General features: G+C 40.7%; 1 protein-coding gene across 3 annotated transcripts in view; it reads left to right on the top strand.

The window, feature by feature from the left end:
• The window catches only part of LOC108893349 (spectrin beta chain, non-erythrocytic 1), a 49,612-nt gene that overhangs the window by 23,568 nt on the left and 7,669 nt on the right, over positions 1-18,375 (top strand). For all 3 annotated transcript variants that reach the window (XM_018691312.2, XM_018691315.2, XM_018691316.2), the window contains 23 exons: positions 7,205-7,356; positions 7,622-7,795; positions 8,135-8,226; positions 8,363-8,443; positions 9,613-9,728; positions 10,094-10,206; positions 10,355-10,542; positions 10,663-10,780; positions 11,045-11,203; positions 11,292-11,594; positions 12,907-13,060; positions 13,175-13,569; positions 13,679-13,942; positions 14,024-14,235; positions 14,451-14,588; positions 14,702-14,921; positions 15,091-15,627; positions 16,477-16,679; positions 16,790-16,880; positions 16,974-17,120; positions 17,359-17,622; positions 17,916-18,140; positions 18,262-18,351. In XM_018691312.2, coding sequence (XP_018546828.1) covers positions 7,205-7,356; positions 7,622-7,795; positions 8,135-8,226; positions 8,363-8,443; positions 9,613-9,728; positions 10,094-10,206; positions 10,355-10,542; positions 10,663-10,780; positions 11,045-11,203; positions 11,292-11,594; positions 12,907-13,060; positions 13,175-13,569; positions 13,679-13,942; positions 14,024-14,235; positions 14,451-14,588; positions 14,702-14,921; positions 15,091-15,627; positions 16,477-16,679; positions 16,790-16,880; positions 16,974-17,120; positions 17,359-17,622; positions 17,916-18,140; positions 18,262-18,351 — 4,436 coding nt within the window. The remainder of the gene's footprint in view (positions 1-7,204; positions 7,357-7,621; positions 7,796-8,134; positions 8,227-8,362; positions 8,444-9,612; positions 9,729-10,093; positions 10,207-10,354; positions 10,543-10,662; positions 10,781-11,044; positions 11,204-11,291; positions 11,595-12,906; positions 13,061-13,174; positions 13,570-13,678; positions 13,943-14,023; positions 14,236-14,450; positions 14,589-14,701; positions 14,922-15,090; positions 15,628-16,476; positions 16,680-16,789; positions 16,881-16,973; positions 17,121-17,358; positions 17,623-17,915; positions 18,141-18,261; positions 18,352-18,375) is intronic.

The following is an 18,375-nucleotide window of genomic DNA, read 5'->3' as shown; positions in this document are numbered from 1 at the left end:
GGATATCATAAAAAATTGGTCTAATGATATACAGGGATGTCTACCACATCTCTGTAGACTTCTAACATCAGTTGGTAACACAGAGGATAGAGTTTCACTTACCTACAAAAATATACAAAAGTTAAATATTATTTATAATAATATTATTTCAATAACTTGGTTAAACATACAGTATAACATCCTGTAGCTGTTACACCGCTACTGTTTTTTTCTGTTGCACTCTTGCAGACTTCCTAAGACATATTTTATATGATACAAATGTTGACTTTTGAAGATGTAGAAGTCATTGTAATCTTGATTTAAAACTAATACACAAAGATAAGTGCGATAATATATCTGAATTTGAAAAACAGCATTAGCCCTGTTCTGTTGCTTATCTTAATTGAAAGTGACTTGCACCTCTGACCAACAAAGGAAAAGCCTTAATGTGTGACTCTGTCCTAATGGTCAGGTCTAGGCAGCTATAGATACATGAGTTAGAAAGATTCGGAGTCAAACCCTTCCTTGCACTCTAGAACTTACCAAAAGTAGCTTGTTGCTGAAACATTATTTACCAATACCAACTCCTCCTACAACTACTCTAGAACACTTTGCCCTCATTGTTTGCAATGCTCACAGCATCATACAATAAAGCCATAGTTGACTTTCAGACCAAACTACTCACTGGTGTCAATAAAAAATAGTAACCACGAACCACAATGCTTGCAGGCTACTAGTGACTATCTGAGGGTTTTCTCTCTATACTTCTTTCACTGCATTCTTTAAATGAGTGCCAAGGGTCTACTTTGCAATCTCAGACAGCAAAATAGTTGGAAGCCAGTGGTTGAGAAATTGATTCTTAAGCCTTAGTTTTTGGTTTCAGTGGCAGAAGTGGAGGAATTCATGCAAACTATAGGACAATATACTGTTTGATTACAGCTTTACAAACAACTAACGCAGGTTTACTCTGTATAGATTCTCGGATAAAATTCATACACGTGTGTTCATACTCACTGTACACATACATACATAAATACACACCTATCACAAGGTGGTTTTCTGTTCACTTGCTTTGAGCATACCTCACTTGACTCATGCTTAATTTGTTTCCTGTAAGCTGGTTTTCAAAGCAAATTTTACACTCCTTTGAAAAAAGTCAGACTCCCACTGCTGAGTACCTTTCTCTGTGCCCTTTGGCATAATACCATAATCTTGTCTGTGTGGGAATGTCCAAGAGAAGGTCATTAAAGCAGATTAAAGCAGACAGATTGATGGAAGTAGTTTACTCATTCTTTCTGAGGATGGGGTGATCAGAGGCACTCATTATGCCTACAGTGGTTGAGGGACAGAATGCCAAAAGTATATGGAGTCAAGGGCATTTCAAGCTAGCTAGAAGGGAACCATTAATGGCTGGGGACAAAGACATGACCTGGGCAGGACATGACATGAAATGTTAATTTAGTTTAATTGCACTACCAGTCTGTGCTGTGGCCAGATCTACTGCTACTGGCTTTTTCTATATCTTTTCTGAAAGCTTTGGGGGTAAGGAAATTATCATAATAGTCCAGTGTTTTGGACAGAAATGGTCAGGAAAATGAAAAGTGGACAAAATCTGCAGTATTCATGTGTTGCTGTTGTGTGAAGTGCTTACTGAGAAGCTATTTATGGATGGAGTCAGTCCTTGTCCTCTGTGCTGAAGTTAGGCCACTGGGAGCCCAAAGTGCAGTGTCATGCAACACAGCAGAGAGATGCAGGATTCATTGAGAAGACAGTGAGCAACACAGCAAACTTCAGTAAGAAGAATGGGAAGAGAGACTGTCTGGCTCTAATTCTCCTCTACTAATTATCTTATCTTTGCCTCTGTAATGGACAAACAGACTATTTCATCATTGGCAGGGCATGGTCAGTGGGTAAAGAGCAGTGGTGACATCTTGTACCAGGCCAATGTCTGTTGTGTATACAGCAACACACACCAACATTATTGTCAATGGAGAGCTGATTAAGTGATTGGAAGCCTCTGTGTTGAGTCCTAGCTTCCATTCAATCTCTGGCAGTATCAAATATTTTGAACATTTGGTATATCTGTATAGTACAAAGGCGTTAGTGAGCGATCTGGCCATCAATGATCACATGCTATGCTGGCAGCCAGAAAAACAAAGTAATTGTGACAAGTACAGGTTGGCGTCTTGCTGGCTGAAGGACACAGCCTTGCCTTAACCTCATCACACTGTGTGCTCGCAGGACACGATCTGCTAAACAAGATTCTGCCTCCGTTACACTGCACGCTGTCTGACGTGCAATAAAGTCTGCATGGTGATTTTCTTTTTACAGTGTAAAAGAAGTGTGTTATCATATGGCATTTTTTTTTTTTTTACAGTGCAGGGTATTTGATGTATTTGACAGATGTTACGTGTAAAACCCACCAAAACAACATAAGTGCATGTTTCTATAACTCCAACTCCAGATCCATCACTTTATTCTTTTTTATTTTTATTTGTCATTTCTTTAGAGCATCATGTCTTTTTCAAGAAATGAATGGGTGAAATTTAGAGACAAAAAAAAGCAAAACAGCAAAGACAATAGCCAGCCATAGTGAATTAATTTGTGTATTTCATTGCATAACTGATGTTTGTTCTCTCATGAATTAAGTTACTGAACTGTGATGGAACTCAACCTCATTTTTAAAAAAGCACATTGTATGTAAATATAAATGGGAAATCAGAAATTCCTCGGATCAGTTAACTTTTTAATATTGCAGCACATATGTTCAGGTAACTATAAAGACGTGCTGAACACTAAACATTAAACCATGACCTCAGTACAAGAGTACAGCGGATACAGACTTGATCTTTGTCTTAAACTGCACTGTGCTGTTCTGATCCATGCTGTAGATGTGATTGTTCTCCCTCACAGGCGTGTGCGAGAGATTCATTGTTAATGTTGTGTCCGTCTGCATGATATCATCAAACTTGATCCTAGCGTCTGCGTGCCACACAGACAGGATTAAGTCTGGCGGCATATTTGCTCAGATTACCTGCAGATAATCATCGTTATCAGCAGTACCCAAGTTTGTTTGGGGGTTAAATATGAAATCAGCAGTGAGCTAAACCTCAGTACCTGTAACAGTAGAGAAGGCACTGGCTGAGCTAGACCCCCACTCTACTCCCTACCCTGACATTATACTTAAAGCTTATTACCTGAGACAAACATGTTCAAAGTGACTGGACATGCCCAGATATGCTTTTGAAACATTCGGTGATGCATCTAAGCACTAGCTCTGAGCTACCATTAGTAAACAATGGAGAAAAACATGGCATAGAAAATCACTTGTTTTTACTTCTATCTCACACACAAAGAGTCTCAAGGAGGAGAGATAGAGCTGGAGGATAGTCAGGGGAGTTTTAAAACAGTTTTAAATATTGATTTCTGTAACACTTAAATAAGAATCCCTTTAACTCTTGTCCAGGAAGGCCTTTAATAGACATAAAATAAGTTAATATAGTAGTGAAGTCCAGTTTAACATAAGTTTTAATTGTAGAAAAAACTATCTTAAAAAAATGAAGTAGTTCATGCATGCATTTTTAGTTTGGGAGAACTAATACTTTGAATTGTGCATGCCTCAAGGTTAGTGTGAAAAGTCATTTTAGAGGGATTTTTTGTCAAAAAAAAAAAAAGCTAGAATAAGGCAAGACTTGGTAAGACAAACTAGAAATGACTAGGCTTAGATACTGTGTTTTCCCACTCTTCTCTCTTGTCCCATGATATGTAACTTTATAACAATGTTGGCAGGCTCTGCAAGTATTTTGCATGACGTGAGACATCTGGCAGTATAGAGGAGGCATCTTCCTAGTTTCAGTTATCTTCTCTCACCTTACTACCATCAGCATAAGCACAGTTTAAAAAAAAGTCTAGCTTTCTGTTGTAGAAGTATGAAACATGAATAAACCATTTAGACTAGGATGTGACTTGGATGTGTAAACATTACAGTTGACATGTGCTCCCATGCACTAACAAGACAATCCACAAATGTCACATTGTTAGAGAAAACAGCTGCACCAGTTTTGCCCTTATCTGCTATAGCTGCAACTGATGACAAGTTTGTGTTTGCTTGCTGTAATGAGCAAACACGAAAGAGACGTGATGTGTGTGTTTGTCTGTCTTTTGTTCCTGTTCAGTAGCCTTGTTATTAGGTGCACATCACCAATGGGGTAGCAGCATTTCTTATTTAGGATCCCTGCCCTCTGCCTCCCCCAGTGCTGGGTGCTGTCACAACATGACCAAGCTTCAGGAGGAATGTCGGTTCCTCTACTGTACTTCACCTGCCACAGTAATCCACCTCTGCCAGCTCATTAAACCACTTCAGATCACTTTGTGGTCCTTTAATAATCGAACAATCTGTTAGTATTGTACATGAGAGTGACAGAAGTTTAGTCAGTCGGTTCTTGTACGTTGGGATGAGAGGGTTATAAAACGGCAAGTCCCAAAAACTCAAACAACAACCCTAAACAACCAGCACACCATATTACAATACTTACAGAACCAACCAGGTCTAAAACAAAGGAGAGCTGTTAGATAGTAGCTGTTTTTTGTCTGATATCCTTGAGTTTAGGTAAACCAGGAAAAAGCAGGAAAAAGCACACATATTTAGAAGACAACATGGCTGATAGTTGGGATAGCAGAGAAAAACCTGTTTGTGCCTCAGCTCCAGCCCTTTAAAAGTGCCTGCAGGACATGGCTACAGTCAATTCTGTTACCTGCTTATTTGTATAGCCAAATAAGTTTAGTCTTTAAATGTTAAATTTCTATAATGGAAACTTCGATTATATATATCAGATATTATATGCTAAATTTGGAGATTACACAAAATAACATACTGTTAGGCCATTTGTGTCTGTAGTCTTGTGTGAGATATTGAAAATTTAGATTTTAACTACCTACTGTATTCTAAAAGAAGACATCCAAATAAGCTGTCTCGGCTATTCATGCTATAAGCAAGTACGCCTGATTCACTAGTCTAGTAAAAACAATGCCTCACATTATCACCCCATCTTTTTGCATTCTCTGTTGTTTTCCTCTCCTATTGCTTCCTCGAGTTGTTCTGCTGTCCTCAGCTCTAATGTGGAACATGGACAGCCAAACAACTTTATCCCAGACAGTGGAATATATTTCACTCTTCTATTGTTGGCCAGTGCTCTTTGGAAGACAGTGTTGTCAAGGGAAAAGCAACTGAAGCAAGGAAGGGCAATCTGTATTGCACTGGCATTTTATTTTAAGCATAGGCTCATAACAAACATTTCTTTGTGATGTTTTTTTTGATGGTGTGACAGTCTCTGGGATTTTCATTTCAAGGCTGTGAGATGGCCACAAAACACACTAACTGTGAGTTTCAACAGGGAGAACATGAGATTTGACAGGCGCAGCCTTGTGCAGTCGGTAGAAATTTGTATTACACCACTCTGATGTGGCATATGGCATTCATATGCATCCTTGTATGTTTACAGAACATACAGTAAATAATGTAACAAACAATACGGAAACCCACCCATTTAAATATCATTGTACAGATCCACTAGCGTTCAAAACTCTACAGGATACCTTACAATATCTGAATTACAGTGAGGTTGAATACAGAGCTATAGGATATTGAGTCTTGTATTGTAATGTTTAATCATGTCAAAAACTGTGACAGAAAATGAGTAGATACCTTTCAGTTTGCTGTTATTCTCTGTATTCTTTCAAAAGAGGATCTCTTTAATTGAGTATAGGTACAGAGGAAGCACCCTCAGCTTGCAACAGTGCACGCGTTATGTCCTCTGGGTATTACTTCACCCTAAAAGGCTTCTGTGTAATTTCAAAATCTGTACCGTCTTTGGCCACCTCAAATTGTTCACCTCATATTGCTCATATTGCTTCAGTCTCCCACCGTTACATGAGCAAGTTCTCAGCTTTGAATTGTGTTGCGTTTGAAAGATATTACATTCATTCAAATAAACCATGCTGCCTTGGCTTTTCTGTTAGTAAAATCATGACCTTTGGCAACATTTAAATAGGTGTTGGTAGGCTACTGTTAGTAGCAACAACATAGTTATATAATAAAGTAATAATGCTAGAAGTATTTGGTTGAACTGAGTAAGGTGAGAGAGCAAGAAAAAAAACACAAAAGAGTTTTTAGTAATTAAATTAACAGATCTTGTCCAGGTCGCTAGACTGTTTAACCCCTCAAGGCTACTTTCTGTCACATTAAGCAACATCTAAGCACGTGGCAGTTTGTATCATGGTTTATGTTGTTAAACCAGTTTGTTTGAAGTGGACTGTGGGAAGACGGTTTATTGCACCTTCATACACAGTATCATTCATCATCAAAGATGATTACATTTTAGAGACTTGTATGATGAATACTTTTTTAAAAAAAATCCAGCTTTAGTCATCAACATGTTAATGTTGATGTTGTTAATCATTGTGTTAATCATGAAGGCTTTACCATTTTTCTTGTTTCTTAAAGATCTATATATCTTTACCACCATTATGTTTCATTTGTTGCTGCTGTAAGGAGCGTTTGTTTTGTTTAACTCAGTAGAGATCCATTGATCAGATCTATTTTCTGTGTACCTCAGGGTTGCTCTGTGTGGGCTTGTGTTTTCAAAAGCCAGGAAGACCTTGTGTCCTAGAAATGAGGTCACCTTGTTAGGTGGTGGAGCAGGATTAGCTTCTTACTCCCCTGGTCCATATGTCTGAGCTGCTGTTACAGCTTAATTTATTGTGATTCTTTTTTTAGTTTTCCTTCAATAAAGAAACAACAAACATGTTCACCAAATGTCATTGTCTTCATGTGCAGTTTTGCATAGTCACTTTTCTCTTCCAGACTCCCATCAGCAATTAGCAATGCACACTTGAGTAGAACCATCACTAAACATTGATGTGAAGAGTGAAAACCTCTCACTAAGCTGTCAATACAGTGATCCTGGAGACTTAATGGTTCATGAACTGCTTATGAACTGCTCAGGACAAAGCCTAAGTCCTTATGATTTACTGTTACCTGTCTGTGCTCAGATATGATCAAAATTGCAGACTACACTGGTGTTTGTTTAGAGCAACATTAATTCCCTGTAAGTATTTATTTCTCTGACAGGAACGATATTCAGGCCACTGGCATCTCAGTCAGTAAAGTCAGTTGTGATCTTGGTGCATTGTACCTTAAACACTTTTCTCTTTTTTCCCTTTACAGATGAGCGTGAAGCAGTACAGAAGAAGACCTTTACCAAATGGGTGAACTCTCACCTAGGCCGAGTGACTTGTCGCATTGGTGACTTGTACACCGACCTGCGCGATGGCCGCATGCTAATCCGCCTTCTGGAAGTGCTCTCAGGAGAACAGCTGGTCAGTATCACACAGAAACCTCCCTTCTCTGTCCTAAGCCTGACCCAGGCCGTCAGCATGGCCATCACACTGTACCACAAGTCAGGAAGAAGGAGAAATCATGCACTTCATTTCTGCTTTTTTTCCTGTGATTTACTTATCCTCCTGCTCTTGCATGTTTTTCTCTTTTTAAATTCCCGCTCCCTTTCCTATTCATGTATGCTGTAATCACTATGTTCAACAACGTCAACCTAAGTCTTCTTTCTTTTTCCTCTGCTTTCCACAGCCAAAGCCCACTAAGGGCCGCATGCGTATCCACTGCCTGGAGAATGTTGACAAAGCCCTGCAGTTTCTCAAGGAGCAAAAAGTCCACTTAGAAAACATGGGCTCACATGACATTGTGGATGGGAATCACCGTCTCACCCTGGGTCTCATCTGGACCATCATCCTTCGCTTCCAGGTATAAAATACTTGTATGAAGCTTTGCTCATTACCCTCTCAGCCCAGCTGCCACGTTTCTTAACCTCTTTCAAAGAGTGAGTTTGACTTTGGGACATCAGGTCTCTGCATGCAGTCCATCCTCAGGCGAACTCACATAAATGGTGATAGAGATTAATGCTCCTTAGATGTGATTTACAAGATGAGTCATGAACTTACTGTCATTACCTGGGAATTTTTTCAACCATTCCTTAAATTTGGTATAATATACAGATAATTGATAATATTGGAAGGTCTAATCATATAAGAACTGTAAAATTCAGTGGGCACACTATTAACTGAATGAATGCTCTGCTGACAGATCCAGGACATCAGTGTGGAGACAGAAGACAACAAGGAGAAGAAATCGGCTAAAGATGCCCTGCTGCTTTGGTGCCAAATGAAAACTGCTGGGTGAGAAAGGAGAGATAGAGAGTGCTTAATCACACAAGATGAATACTGTTAATATGTTGAAGTGAAATGTATGGTTTTGCTGATGAATCTTACTGTGTTGATTCATGATTAATGACTTCTTATTTGACTTTTGCAGATACCCCAATGTCAACATCCACAACTTCACAACCAGCTGGCGAGATGGTCTGGCGTTCAATGCCATCGTGCACAAACACAGGTCACTGACTTCTTCCCGTACTAAATGTTACCTGCTACATTGTGATGTGGAATGAAACCCTGTTAGACATAAATATATAATTAATTTTAGCAGGGCCCCTTTTTCAAAGCAAGAACTTTATCCTACCAAACAAAACAGTTGCCAGTACTTAAACCCCTCTTTTATCTTTCTCTACCTGATGAGGAGCACCTGTCACTGTACCATCATACTTCTCTGGGGTGTTTTTATCCCGTTTTCTATTTAGGTCTCCTCCTACTTCTCTCATCCTTCAAACAGTCTGCAGTATGGCTAAAAGGATGAAAGTAAAATAGGGAGTAAGATGACCTAGATCACAGAAATAATAACCCACTTATTTGTTATGAAGAGCTATGCTTGGTAACTCACTTGCACACCCTGCTGGTGCCATGAACAGCTTGTGTTTAAAATTAATCTGTGAACTGAAAGTAAAACCCTAAACTCTGGAGTCAAATAGAACAGACAGCATTGTGGTTGTTACAATTAATGCCTAAGGTGATACATGATACATGAATACTAATATTGCTTTCACTGAACTTATGACCTGTGGGATATTCATGTAAACCATGACACTGCCATTTACATGCTCAGGCCCCTATTCAAACTATAGAGGAGGCATCACAGGCATTTTTTTTAACCTTATCTACAATGCAATTTATTTGTTTCATTAATGATTAAAAGTTTCATGACTGTTGTGCAGTTCAAAACTCTGGGCATGGTGACTGGAACTCAATGAGAAAATAGCAATTTTTGTCTTCAGTCCAGTATTTTGGGAATGGTAATTCATGCTTATTGGTGATTAAAGTTTAAATGATGTATATGTAGGCCTCCCAAACCAATTTTATACCCCTCTTATACCCATGCAAGCCTGATATGAAAACATGGTATAGGCAAGAATAAGCAATAACTGGCTGGAGCCTAATCCACAGATGAAAAGCCTGTTAGCATGCAGATGACTTTACCTAAATCCAGTGGATTATTTTATGAATCATGGTCTGTAAACAGAGACATGTATTGGAGTAGACAGTGAAATATATATTTTTCTTCACCATAAGAAGATGATGTTATATGAATGATATTGCCATTTGTTTACACCCTGCTCTCCTCTGCAGTCTGTATTTATTAAATTATAATTGTTCCCCTGGCCTTTGCAGACCTGACCTGATTGAGTTTGACAACCTGAAGAGGTCCAACGCTCACTACAATCTCCAAAATGCTTTCAATGTGGCTGAGAAGGAACTGGGGCTTACCAAGCTGCTGGACCCAGAGGGTGAGTGGGTAAAGCCTCTGTTAAAACATGAAGCATTTGTGTAAGTCATACTGATGGCCTGACACTGTCCACTAAGTCAGTAAGCTGATGCCTATTCCCCGAAACAGACTGATGAGTGTGGGACTATGGAGGATTACTGGAATTAATTATAGCTTAGACAACACCGCATCACATGTCAGCTACACTGACATCACAAAAACAATGTCCAAAGATGGTAACTGTTTAGCACCTATTAAACTTCTCATTTAGTTTATATTGACAGCCAAATTTGATAGTATAGTTTGTGCACGCTTAAGTTTAGGATCAATAGATTAAAAAGGGGAAAAGTATTGAGGTGCAGATGGATCATTCTATCTCTTTTTCAGATGTTAACGTTGATCAGCCTGATGAGAAATCCATCATTACCTACGTGGCGACCTACTACCATTACTTCTCCAAGATGAAAGCTTTGGCAGTGGAGGGCAAAAGAATTGGCAAGGTTAGCTGTGTGTGTGTGTGTGTGTGTGTGTGTGTGTGTGTGTGTGTGTGTGTGTGTATATGTGTATGTACGTGTGTACACATTCACTGCCTGTAGTGTAGTGTTTGCTCACCAGTTGCCTTGATTCACAAATCTCTCCTTGCTGCAGGTGCTGGATTATGCTATTGAGGCTGACCAGCTGATAGAGAAATATGAGACCTTGGCCTCAGAGCTTCTGCAGTGGATTGAGCAGACCATTGTAACACTCAATGACAGGCAGCTAGCTAACTCACTGAGTGCTGTGCAGAACCAGCTCCAGGCTTTCAACTCCTACCGGACTGTGGAGAAACCCCCCAAGTGAGTAACAGAAAGCTAGGTTTATATGACCCAGTGAGTGACACAATGTTTGTTATCCTCTAGGATGTAAAGTGTGAAGCTATACAGTATGTTAAACAGAGGTGGTGTCTGTCTCCACAGATTTACAGAGAAAGGAAATTTGGAGGTTCTTCTCTTTACTATCCAGAGCAAGATGCGAGCAAACAACCAGAAAGTCTACATGCCAAGAGAGGGCAAACTTATTTCTGACATAAATAAGGTATTCTTGCTCTAAACAGAGCCAGAAATACAACCTTTCATTAAGAAACATTTTGTGATGTGATGTCATACCAAACGTCAATATGTAAAATAAGCTGCTTGTTCTGATGGCCTGACAAATTGTTCATGTTCACTTTAGGGTTGTCTATCATCTGTGACTATTTTAGTTAATAAGGTTTCACAAAATATACATCATGAATGCAATATTAATACCCTAGTTGCTGGATGTTAGCGGCTTACTGTTGTGTTTTCATCGGTGGGGCAGGCATGGGAGCGACTGGAAAAGGCAGAGCACGAACGAGAGCTGGCTCTGAGAAATGAGTTGATTCGCCAGGAGAAGCTGGAGATGCTTGCTGCTCGTTTCGACCGCAAAGCTGCTATGCGGGAGACATGGCTGAGTGAGAACCAGAGGCTGGTGTCTCAGGTAGGTAGATGAAAATCAGATTTATTAAAAAACAGATGAATGTGTGGCTACAGATTCATTCTTATTTCTGAATTTCCTCTGTCATTAGGACAACTTTGGAACAGACTTGGGAGCAGTGGAAGCTGCCACCCGTAAACATGAGGCAATTGAGACAGACATTGGAGCGTACTGGGAGCGTGTGGCTGCTGTGGAAGCTGTTGCCAAAGAGCTGGAAGCAGAGGCATACCATGATGTACGACGTATACTTGCACGAAGGGATAATGTACTTCGACTCTGGGAATACCTGAAAGAACTTCTGGTTGCACGCAGGGAGCGACTGAATGCCCATCGTGACCTACAGAGACTGTTTCAGGAGATGCGTTACATCATGGACTGGATGGCAGACATGAAGGTAAGGACCCACACAACAATAAAATGAATGCTTATACTATTTTAACGGTGTTCAAATTGTTTTAACTTTTAATGTGTCAGACCTCCTTCCTATACTGGCTTTGTTTTTAATTAACAAAAAGGAATTTCCTAATCCATTCAATTAAGTTACTTGTAGTTCACATATGTTCAGGACAGCTTTAGTGTCTGCACTTAACAGCAGTAATTAGCTTTTTGTTGGCCTAGGCTGAGCTATGTTGCCTGTCATTGCTGGCTTTACTGAGTTTGGCTGTGGCTTGTGTGCCTTTCTCCTTAAGTGGTTAAATCTGGTGACTCCATTCCCACCTGCTGTGATATTAATTCACTTTGATTCTGCCAGTCTTAAAATGCATGGTATTGCCAAATGCAATTGCTGATAACCACTGACACAGCATTTTACATCTTGGGAGACAATTCTCTATGTTTCCACCACCTGACTGGCTCAAATGGTTAAATAAACAGTCTGCACAATCATTCAGTGTACTTAATTTACGTGGTGTACATGTTAACCCCTAGAAATGATGATGCTAGACATCTACTACAGGTTACCAGTCAGTAATTTTGTATAAGTTTTAATTTGCTGTGATGTTGTGTCAATAAATGCACTGTACAAGTTTCCTAAAATATCATCCAGAATATCCTAAAATGTAGTTTAATTGTGGTGTTAATAATTAATTGTTAAACTGGTTAACCCCTATCAGTTGTGTATGGGGTTAAAAGGTAGCACTTACACCTCCCTGCACTGCCTTAGATGAGGCTTGGCCACATCAGCCACCCACAAGTTCAAAACAAATAGCACTATTTACTTTGACCCACTCCAAAATTAGCATTGAGGTTTTCTTTACCTTTCTCAGTTGAGAAAATGTACAAAGAGGTTCTTAATTCAACTGCTGACAGCTGGGGTGGAAAAATATATGTCTGCACTTGTTTATCTGGGGTGGAGTTGATTAGGACATTAATCCATTTCTTCTGTAATTTTCAGTGGTAGCTAGAATCACTCTGTTAATGTCTCGGTGATTCAGTCACCCATTACCATATAATTAGAATGCTTTTACACAGTTTATTATCTGATTTTTTTAATTGTGTTTTTAGCACAATGTCCTGTTGTCATTTAATGGCCTGCACTAATGGCTCAGATTAGATGAATTTTCTCTGCTGTCATTTGAACTCAGTTCTGGCTCGTCTTTTGTTCATGTTAATGGTCTGAAGCTAAAGCTTCCTACCTCGTGGTTGTTGTTGTTTTTTGAGATGAAATAACCAAATATTCTACTGGATGTTTCCTCTGTCCGTTTCAGGGTCGTCTTCAGTCTCAGGACAGTGGCAAACATTTGCATGATGTGTTAGACCTGCTTCAGAAACACACTCTGGTGGAGGCTGACATTTCAGCTCAGGCAGAGAGGATCAAGGCAGTGCAGGGAGCTGCAAATCGCTTCACTTCCTATGAACAGGGTGAGTCTTCACACATGCCTTTACTCATTCTCTGTAGAGACCATGCAGCTTTAGTCTGACCTCTTTGTGTACTACATCTAAGCACTGTCCATTCCTGCATTTTCTAATTGCCAGCCTACAAACCATGTGAGCCAGGACTAGTTAGTGAGAAGGTTGACCTGCTGGGTCAGGCCTATGAGGAGCTTGGCCAGCTTGCTGGGAAACGCAGAGAGCGCCTAGAGGACTCTCGGCGTCTGTGGCAGTTCCTCTGGGATCTCGGAGAGGAGGCAGCCTGGATCAGAGAGCAGGAACAGATCCTGGCTAGTGGAGACTGTGGGCGTGACCTCACTTCTGCTCTTCACCTGCTTAGTAAACATGAGGCTTTCAGGGATGAGATGGCAGCCCGCTATGGCCCCCTGAGTAACAGCATTGCTGCTGGAGAAGCTTTGGTTAAGGAGGGACACTTCGGAGCCCCAGAGGTAACCGAGAGGATTCAAGACATCCGTGCACAGTGGGCACATCTGGAAGAGGTGGGTGGTGATCATAACTCTTTGCATTTGTTACTAACAGTAACAAATATATATTTTTTCTGTCATATATTTCTGTTTCTGTAATTTTCTTGTTCTTTCTGCTCCCCAGACAACCAAACTGAGAGAGCAGAGTCTTAAGGAAGCTGTGGCCCTGCATCAGTTCCAAACAGATGCCAATGACATGGAGGCTTGGATCATGGAGACATTTAGACAGGTGTCAAGTCAGGAGGTGGGCCACGATGAGTTCTCCACTCAAACTCTAGCTCGCAAGCAGAGGGAAATAGAGGAGGAGATCCAGAGCCACCGCCCCCTCATCGACTCCCTGCATGAGCAGGTCCAAGCACTGCCACAGGCCTATGTACAATTCCCTCAGGTATGTGTGCTTTGTTTTCATACTTCTTCAGTGATGACATGCCATTTACAGTAAATTGCTAAAATTTTCTGCTGACTGTAGGTGGATGGCCGCCTACCTGCTATTGAGCAGCGTTATGAAGAACTGGAGTCTCTGTCAGCAGCTCGCCGGCAAGCTCTGGAAGGTGCCCTGGCCCTCTACCGCATGTTCAGTGAGGCTGGTGCCTGCCAGCTCTGGGTGGAAGAAAAGGAGCAGTGGTTACATTGCATGGAAATTCCAACAAAACTGGAGGACTTAGAGGTGGTGCAGCAGAGGTCAGTTTGGGAGGAAGGCAGGGGAAGAATGTTAACACAGATTTAATTGGGAAGAAACATCCCTTGAAAATATTCAAGTGGAAGTCACTGAAGCTGTAGTTTACAGATGTGAAACAGTATTTAGGCTCAGCAATAAGCTGTACATCATTTTGTAGCTCTGATCTTGTCCTTAAGTTTACAAAATGTCACTGATTTCTCTCTTATTATGACTGCAGATTCGAGACTCTTGAACCTGAGATGAACAACCTTGGCAGTCGTGTCACTGATGTGAACCAGGTGGCAGAGCAGCTGCTGAGCTCTGACAACTGTAGCAAAGACCAAATCCACCAGACACGAGACCAACTAAACAACAGGTCAGAGCTAACATGAGACCATATGAAACCCACTATTTTGTGGAGAAATATATTTGTAGTCAATGCGCACTATGGTTAGTGTTTTTAACCTAAATGTTTTGTATGGTCCCTAGATGGGCAGAGTTTGAACAACTGGCTGGTCAAAAGAAACAAGCCCTAGAGTCTGCCCTTAATATCCAGAACTACCACCTGGAGTGTAATGAGATCCAAACTTGGATGAAGGAAAAGACTAAGGTGATTGAGTCTACTCAGAGCCTGGGCAATGACCTCGCTGGAGTGATGGCACTGCAGCGCAAACTCACTGGCATGGAGAGGGACCTGGAGGCCATTCAGGTATGGAGAGGTCATACATACAGAGACTTATGGGTTAGGGAACAGAAAGGAAAAGACAATACATTATGCAATAAATGATCTAAAAATAAGGAAAATTAATTGCAGTATCATTTTGGGTTTCATGCTGAGGAATCTTCTCATTGTTTCTGCATTTTTCATGTTTTTTCAGGGCAAATTGGATGACCTGAGAAATGAAGCAGATAAGCTGGCCAAGGAACATCCAGATCAGGCAGGAGAGATCCAAGGGCGCCTGGCAGAGATTCAAGAAGTGTGGGACGAGTTGAACGCCACCATGAAGCGACGCGAGGAGTCATTGGGTGAAGCCAGCAAGCTGCAGGGCTTCCTTAGGGATCTGGATGACTTCCAGTCCTGGTTGTCCCGCACCCAGACAGCCGTGGCATCAGAGGACATTCCCACTTCTCTGCCTGAGGCTGAGAGTTTGCTAGTTCAGCATGAGAGTATTAAGAATGAGGTGGATAACTATAAGGAGGACTATGAGAAGATGCGGGCAGTCGGTGAGGAGGTGACCCAAGGTCAAACAGATGCCCAGCACATGTTCTTGGCCCAGAGGCTCCAGGCACTGGATACCGGCTGGCATGAGTTGCGTCGCATGTGGGAGAACCGCCACAGTCTTTTGGCCCAAGCCTTTGACTTCCAGAATTTCTTGAGAGATGCAAAGCAGGCAGAGGCTTTCCTGAACAGCCAGGTTAGAAAAACAAGTACTATAGAATTTAAGCCTTTTCCAGTGAGCTGTGGTTTATACTTTAAGTGGACAATAACATCTGGGTTAAAGCATAAGTTAAAGTTACTATCGGTTCGATAGAAATGTAAATGAAATTCAAATTTCTCAGCAGACAGTCTACCCCCTTGAGCCTTCCCTACATGACTAAATTGTGCTTTATTACATCTAAATTATCACAATGATAGTCTCAATTGATTTAAGTTAATTATTAGTCAAATTTTTGAGCTTAAATTTCTCTTTGCTTCCACAATGGTTTTACTGCAGCACAACAATGTTGTTCTGGTAATTAGAGATATGTTTACCCTATATAAGTTTTAATTATGATTGTGTGGGGTTTTGTGGTGTATTTACATTGGTGTCTGGTTATGTGTATTTATATACCTAGCTCTCAAATTAGATCAACTAGGAAGAGAGAAATACGCTGCATTGTAAGTAGGCCTTAGGCCTAGATCTGTGTAGTATAGGCCACTATACTAGGTTTATTTTAATTTCATAAAAAACAGGTAACTACTATTATAGTTACAAGCAGCACAAAAATCTAAATAAGATGACATTAAAGTCCATACAAATGTAAGGACTGTAACACCCAAAGAGCAGGGATTCAAAGACAGCTTCAGCAAATTATAAATTGTTGAATAAAAACTAGTTTGAATTCTTCACTTTATCTCCCACTTGTGCTTGTTTTAAATGTTTTGATTTCAACATATCACTTGAAGTAAACAGCCTGCAAAAAATCAAGAAAAATAATTGGGATTATATAATTGCATATGAGAAATGTTATAAACTATTTTAACATTCCTTTCCTTTGTGTAGGAGTATGTCCTATCTCACACAGAGATGCCCACCAGTCTTCAGGGAGCAGAGGAGGCCATTAAGAAGCATGAGGATTTCCTCACCACCACAGAGGCCAGTGAAGAGAAGATAACTGGTGTGGTGGAGGTTGGACGGCGCCTCATTAATGACTCTAATGCAAACTCTGATAAGATCCAGGAAAAAGTTGACTCCATCCAGGAAAGGTTAGAGCAAAAGTAAAAGAAGGGAGAAAAAAATCCAATAATATAAGTTTTCCTTTTTGATTAAATGTTTGAAGAGTGGCTCATTTAGATTTCTCCTTAATTTTCTCCAGGCATCTTAAGAATAAGGAGGCTGCAAATGAACTGCTGTCAAAACTTAAGGATAACCGTGAACTTCAGCACTTCCTCCAAGATGGGCAGGAGGTACAAACAATCTTTAAAAATTACAATGTTTGTGTTTATCACTTGTTTTTCTGTATAATAATGTTAATAATAATGCTATCCTCTTTTCCATAGCTTACATTGTGGATCAATGAGAAGATGCTGACGGCACAGGACATGTCTTACGATGAGGCCAGAAATCTTCACAGCAAGTGGCAGAAGCACCAGGCCTTTATGGCAGAGCTGGCCTCTAACAAAGACTGGCTAGACAAAATTGACAAGGTGTGACTCTATCTATATTAATATAAATAAGGGAAAAGGGTAAATTTAGGATCAGTTATGTATGTGTGATACATGGACAGTTCTGACAGGTGGTGGGATTGTTATGTAATTCTAATATTCAGTTGATTGGTTAATAGGTAACTGATCAGTTAGGCTAATTGGTAAGGCTAGATAGCATTTCATTTTTTAATGTTTGTACACAGTGGGGACAGTCTGTCTGTTTCCTGTCTCTTAACAGGAGGGTCAGGCGCTGGTGGCAGAGAAGCCCGAGCTGAAACCTGTTGTCCAGCAGACCCTGGAGGACCTACAGCGTCAGTGGGAAGAGCTTGAGGGCACCACCCGTACCAAAGCCCAATGTTTGTTCGATGCTAATAGGGCAGAGCTCTTTACACAGAGCTGCTCTGCTCTAGATGTCTGGCTGAAAAACATTGAGAGTCAGCTGCATAGTGATGACTATGGCAAAGATTTGACCAGTGTCAACATCCTGCTCAAGAAGCACCAGGTAGACCACACTGAGCACACAAAGCACATCTACTGCATGCTTTGCTGTCAGTAATACTGTTGCATCAGAGCTTTAATATCATAAGACATAATTAGTACAAGTTTAATTCTGTTTTAAATGTGTTGAAGAAAACTACAGTATGTACGGTAATTAAAGATTTTAATTTGTACTCAGTGTTAAAGATATGAACTTTGTGCTTTGAGTGCTTATGGTGGAACAGGCCAAATCTGTTCAGTGGAGACTGCCAAGTGTCTTACCCTTTTGTCTTATATTTTTGTACTGTCCCTATATAGATGCTGGAGCACCAGATGGAGGTCCGAGAGAAAGAGGTGCAGTCCCTGCAGTCTCAGGCTCTGGCACTGTGCCAGGAAGATGCTGGACTGGCTGAGGTAGATGGTCAGCAAAGGCGTGTCACTGACAACTTCTCAAACCTTCAGGACCCTCTCAAACTGAGGAGACAGAGACTACTGGCCTCCAAAGAAGCACATCAGTTCAACAGAGATCTGGAGGATGAAATTGTGAGTTGGGTTACCTGTCTGACTGCCTAAATTAGATACAGAAGTATGGAGTCATTAAGTTTTTCTATTGTATCCTATTTTGCCCGAAGCTTGTGTTTTAATCATTCTTTTTTTCTCTCAGCTATGGGTGAAAGAGAGGATGCCCCTGGCAACCTCAACAGACCATGGAAAAGACCTGCCTACTGTTCAGCTGCTAATCAAAAAGAACCAGGTACAGTGATGACAAGAAACTGTT

This window comes from Lates calcarifer, linkage group LG20, assembly GCF_001640805.2.
Source record: "Lates calcarifer isolate ASB-BC8 linkage group LG20, TLL_Latcal_v3, whole genome shotgun sequence".
Taxonomy (NCBI): Eukaryota; Metazoa; Chordata; class Actinopteri; family Centropomidae; genus Lates; species Lates calcarifer.
The sequence above is the reverse complement of the archived record's forward strand: the minus strand, read 5'-3'. Positions and strand labels throughout refer to the sequence as shown.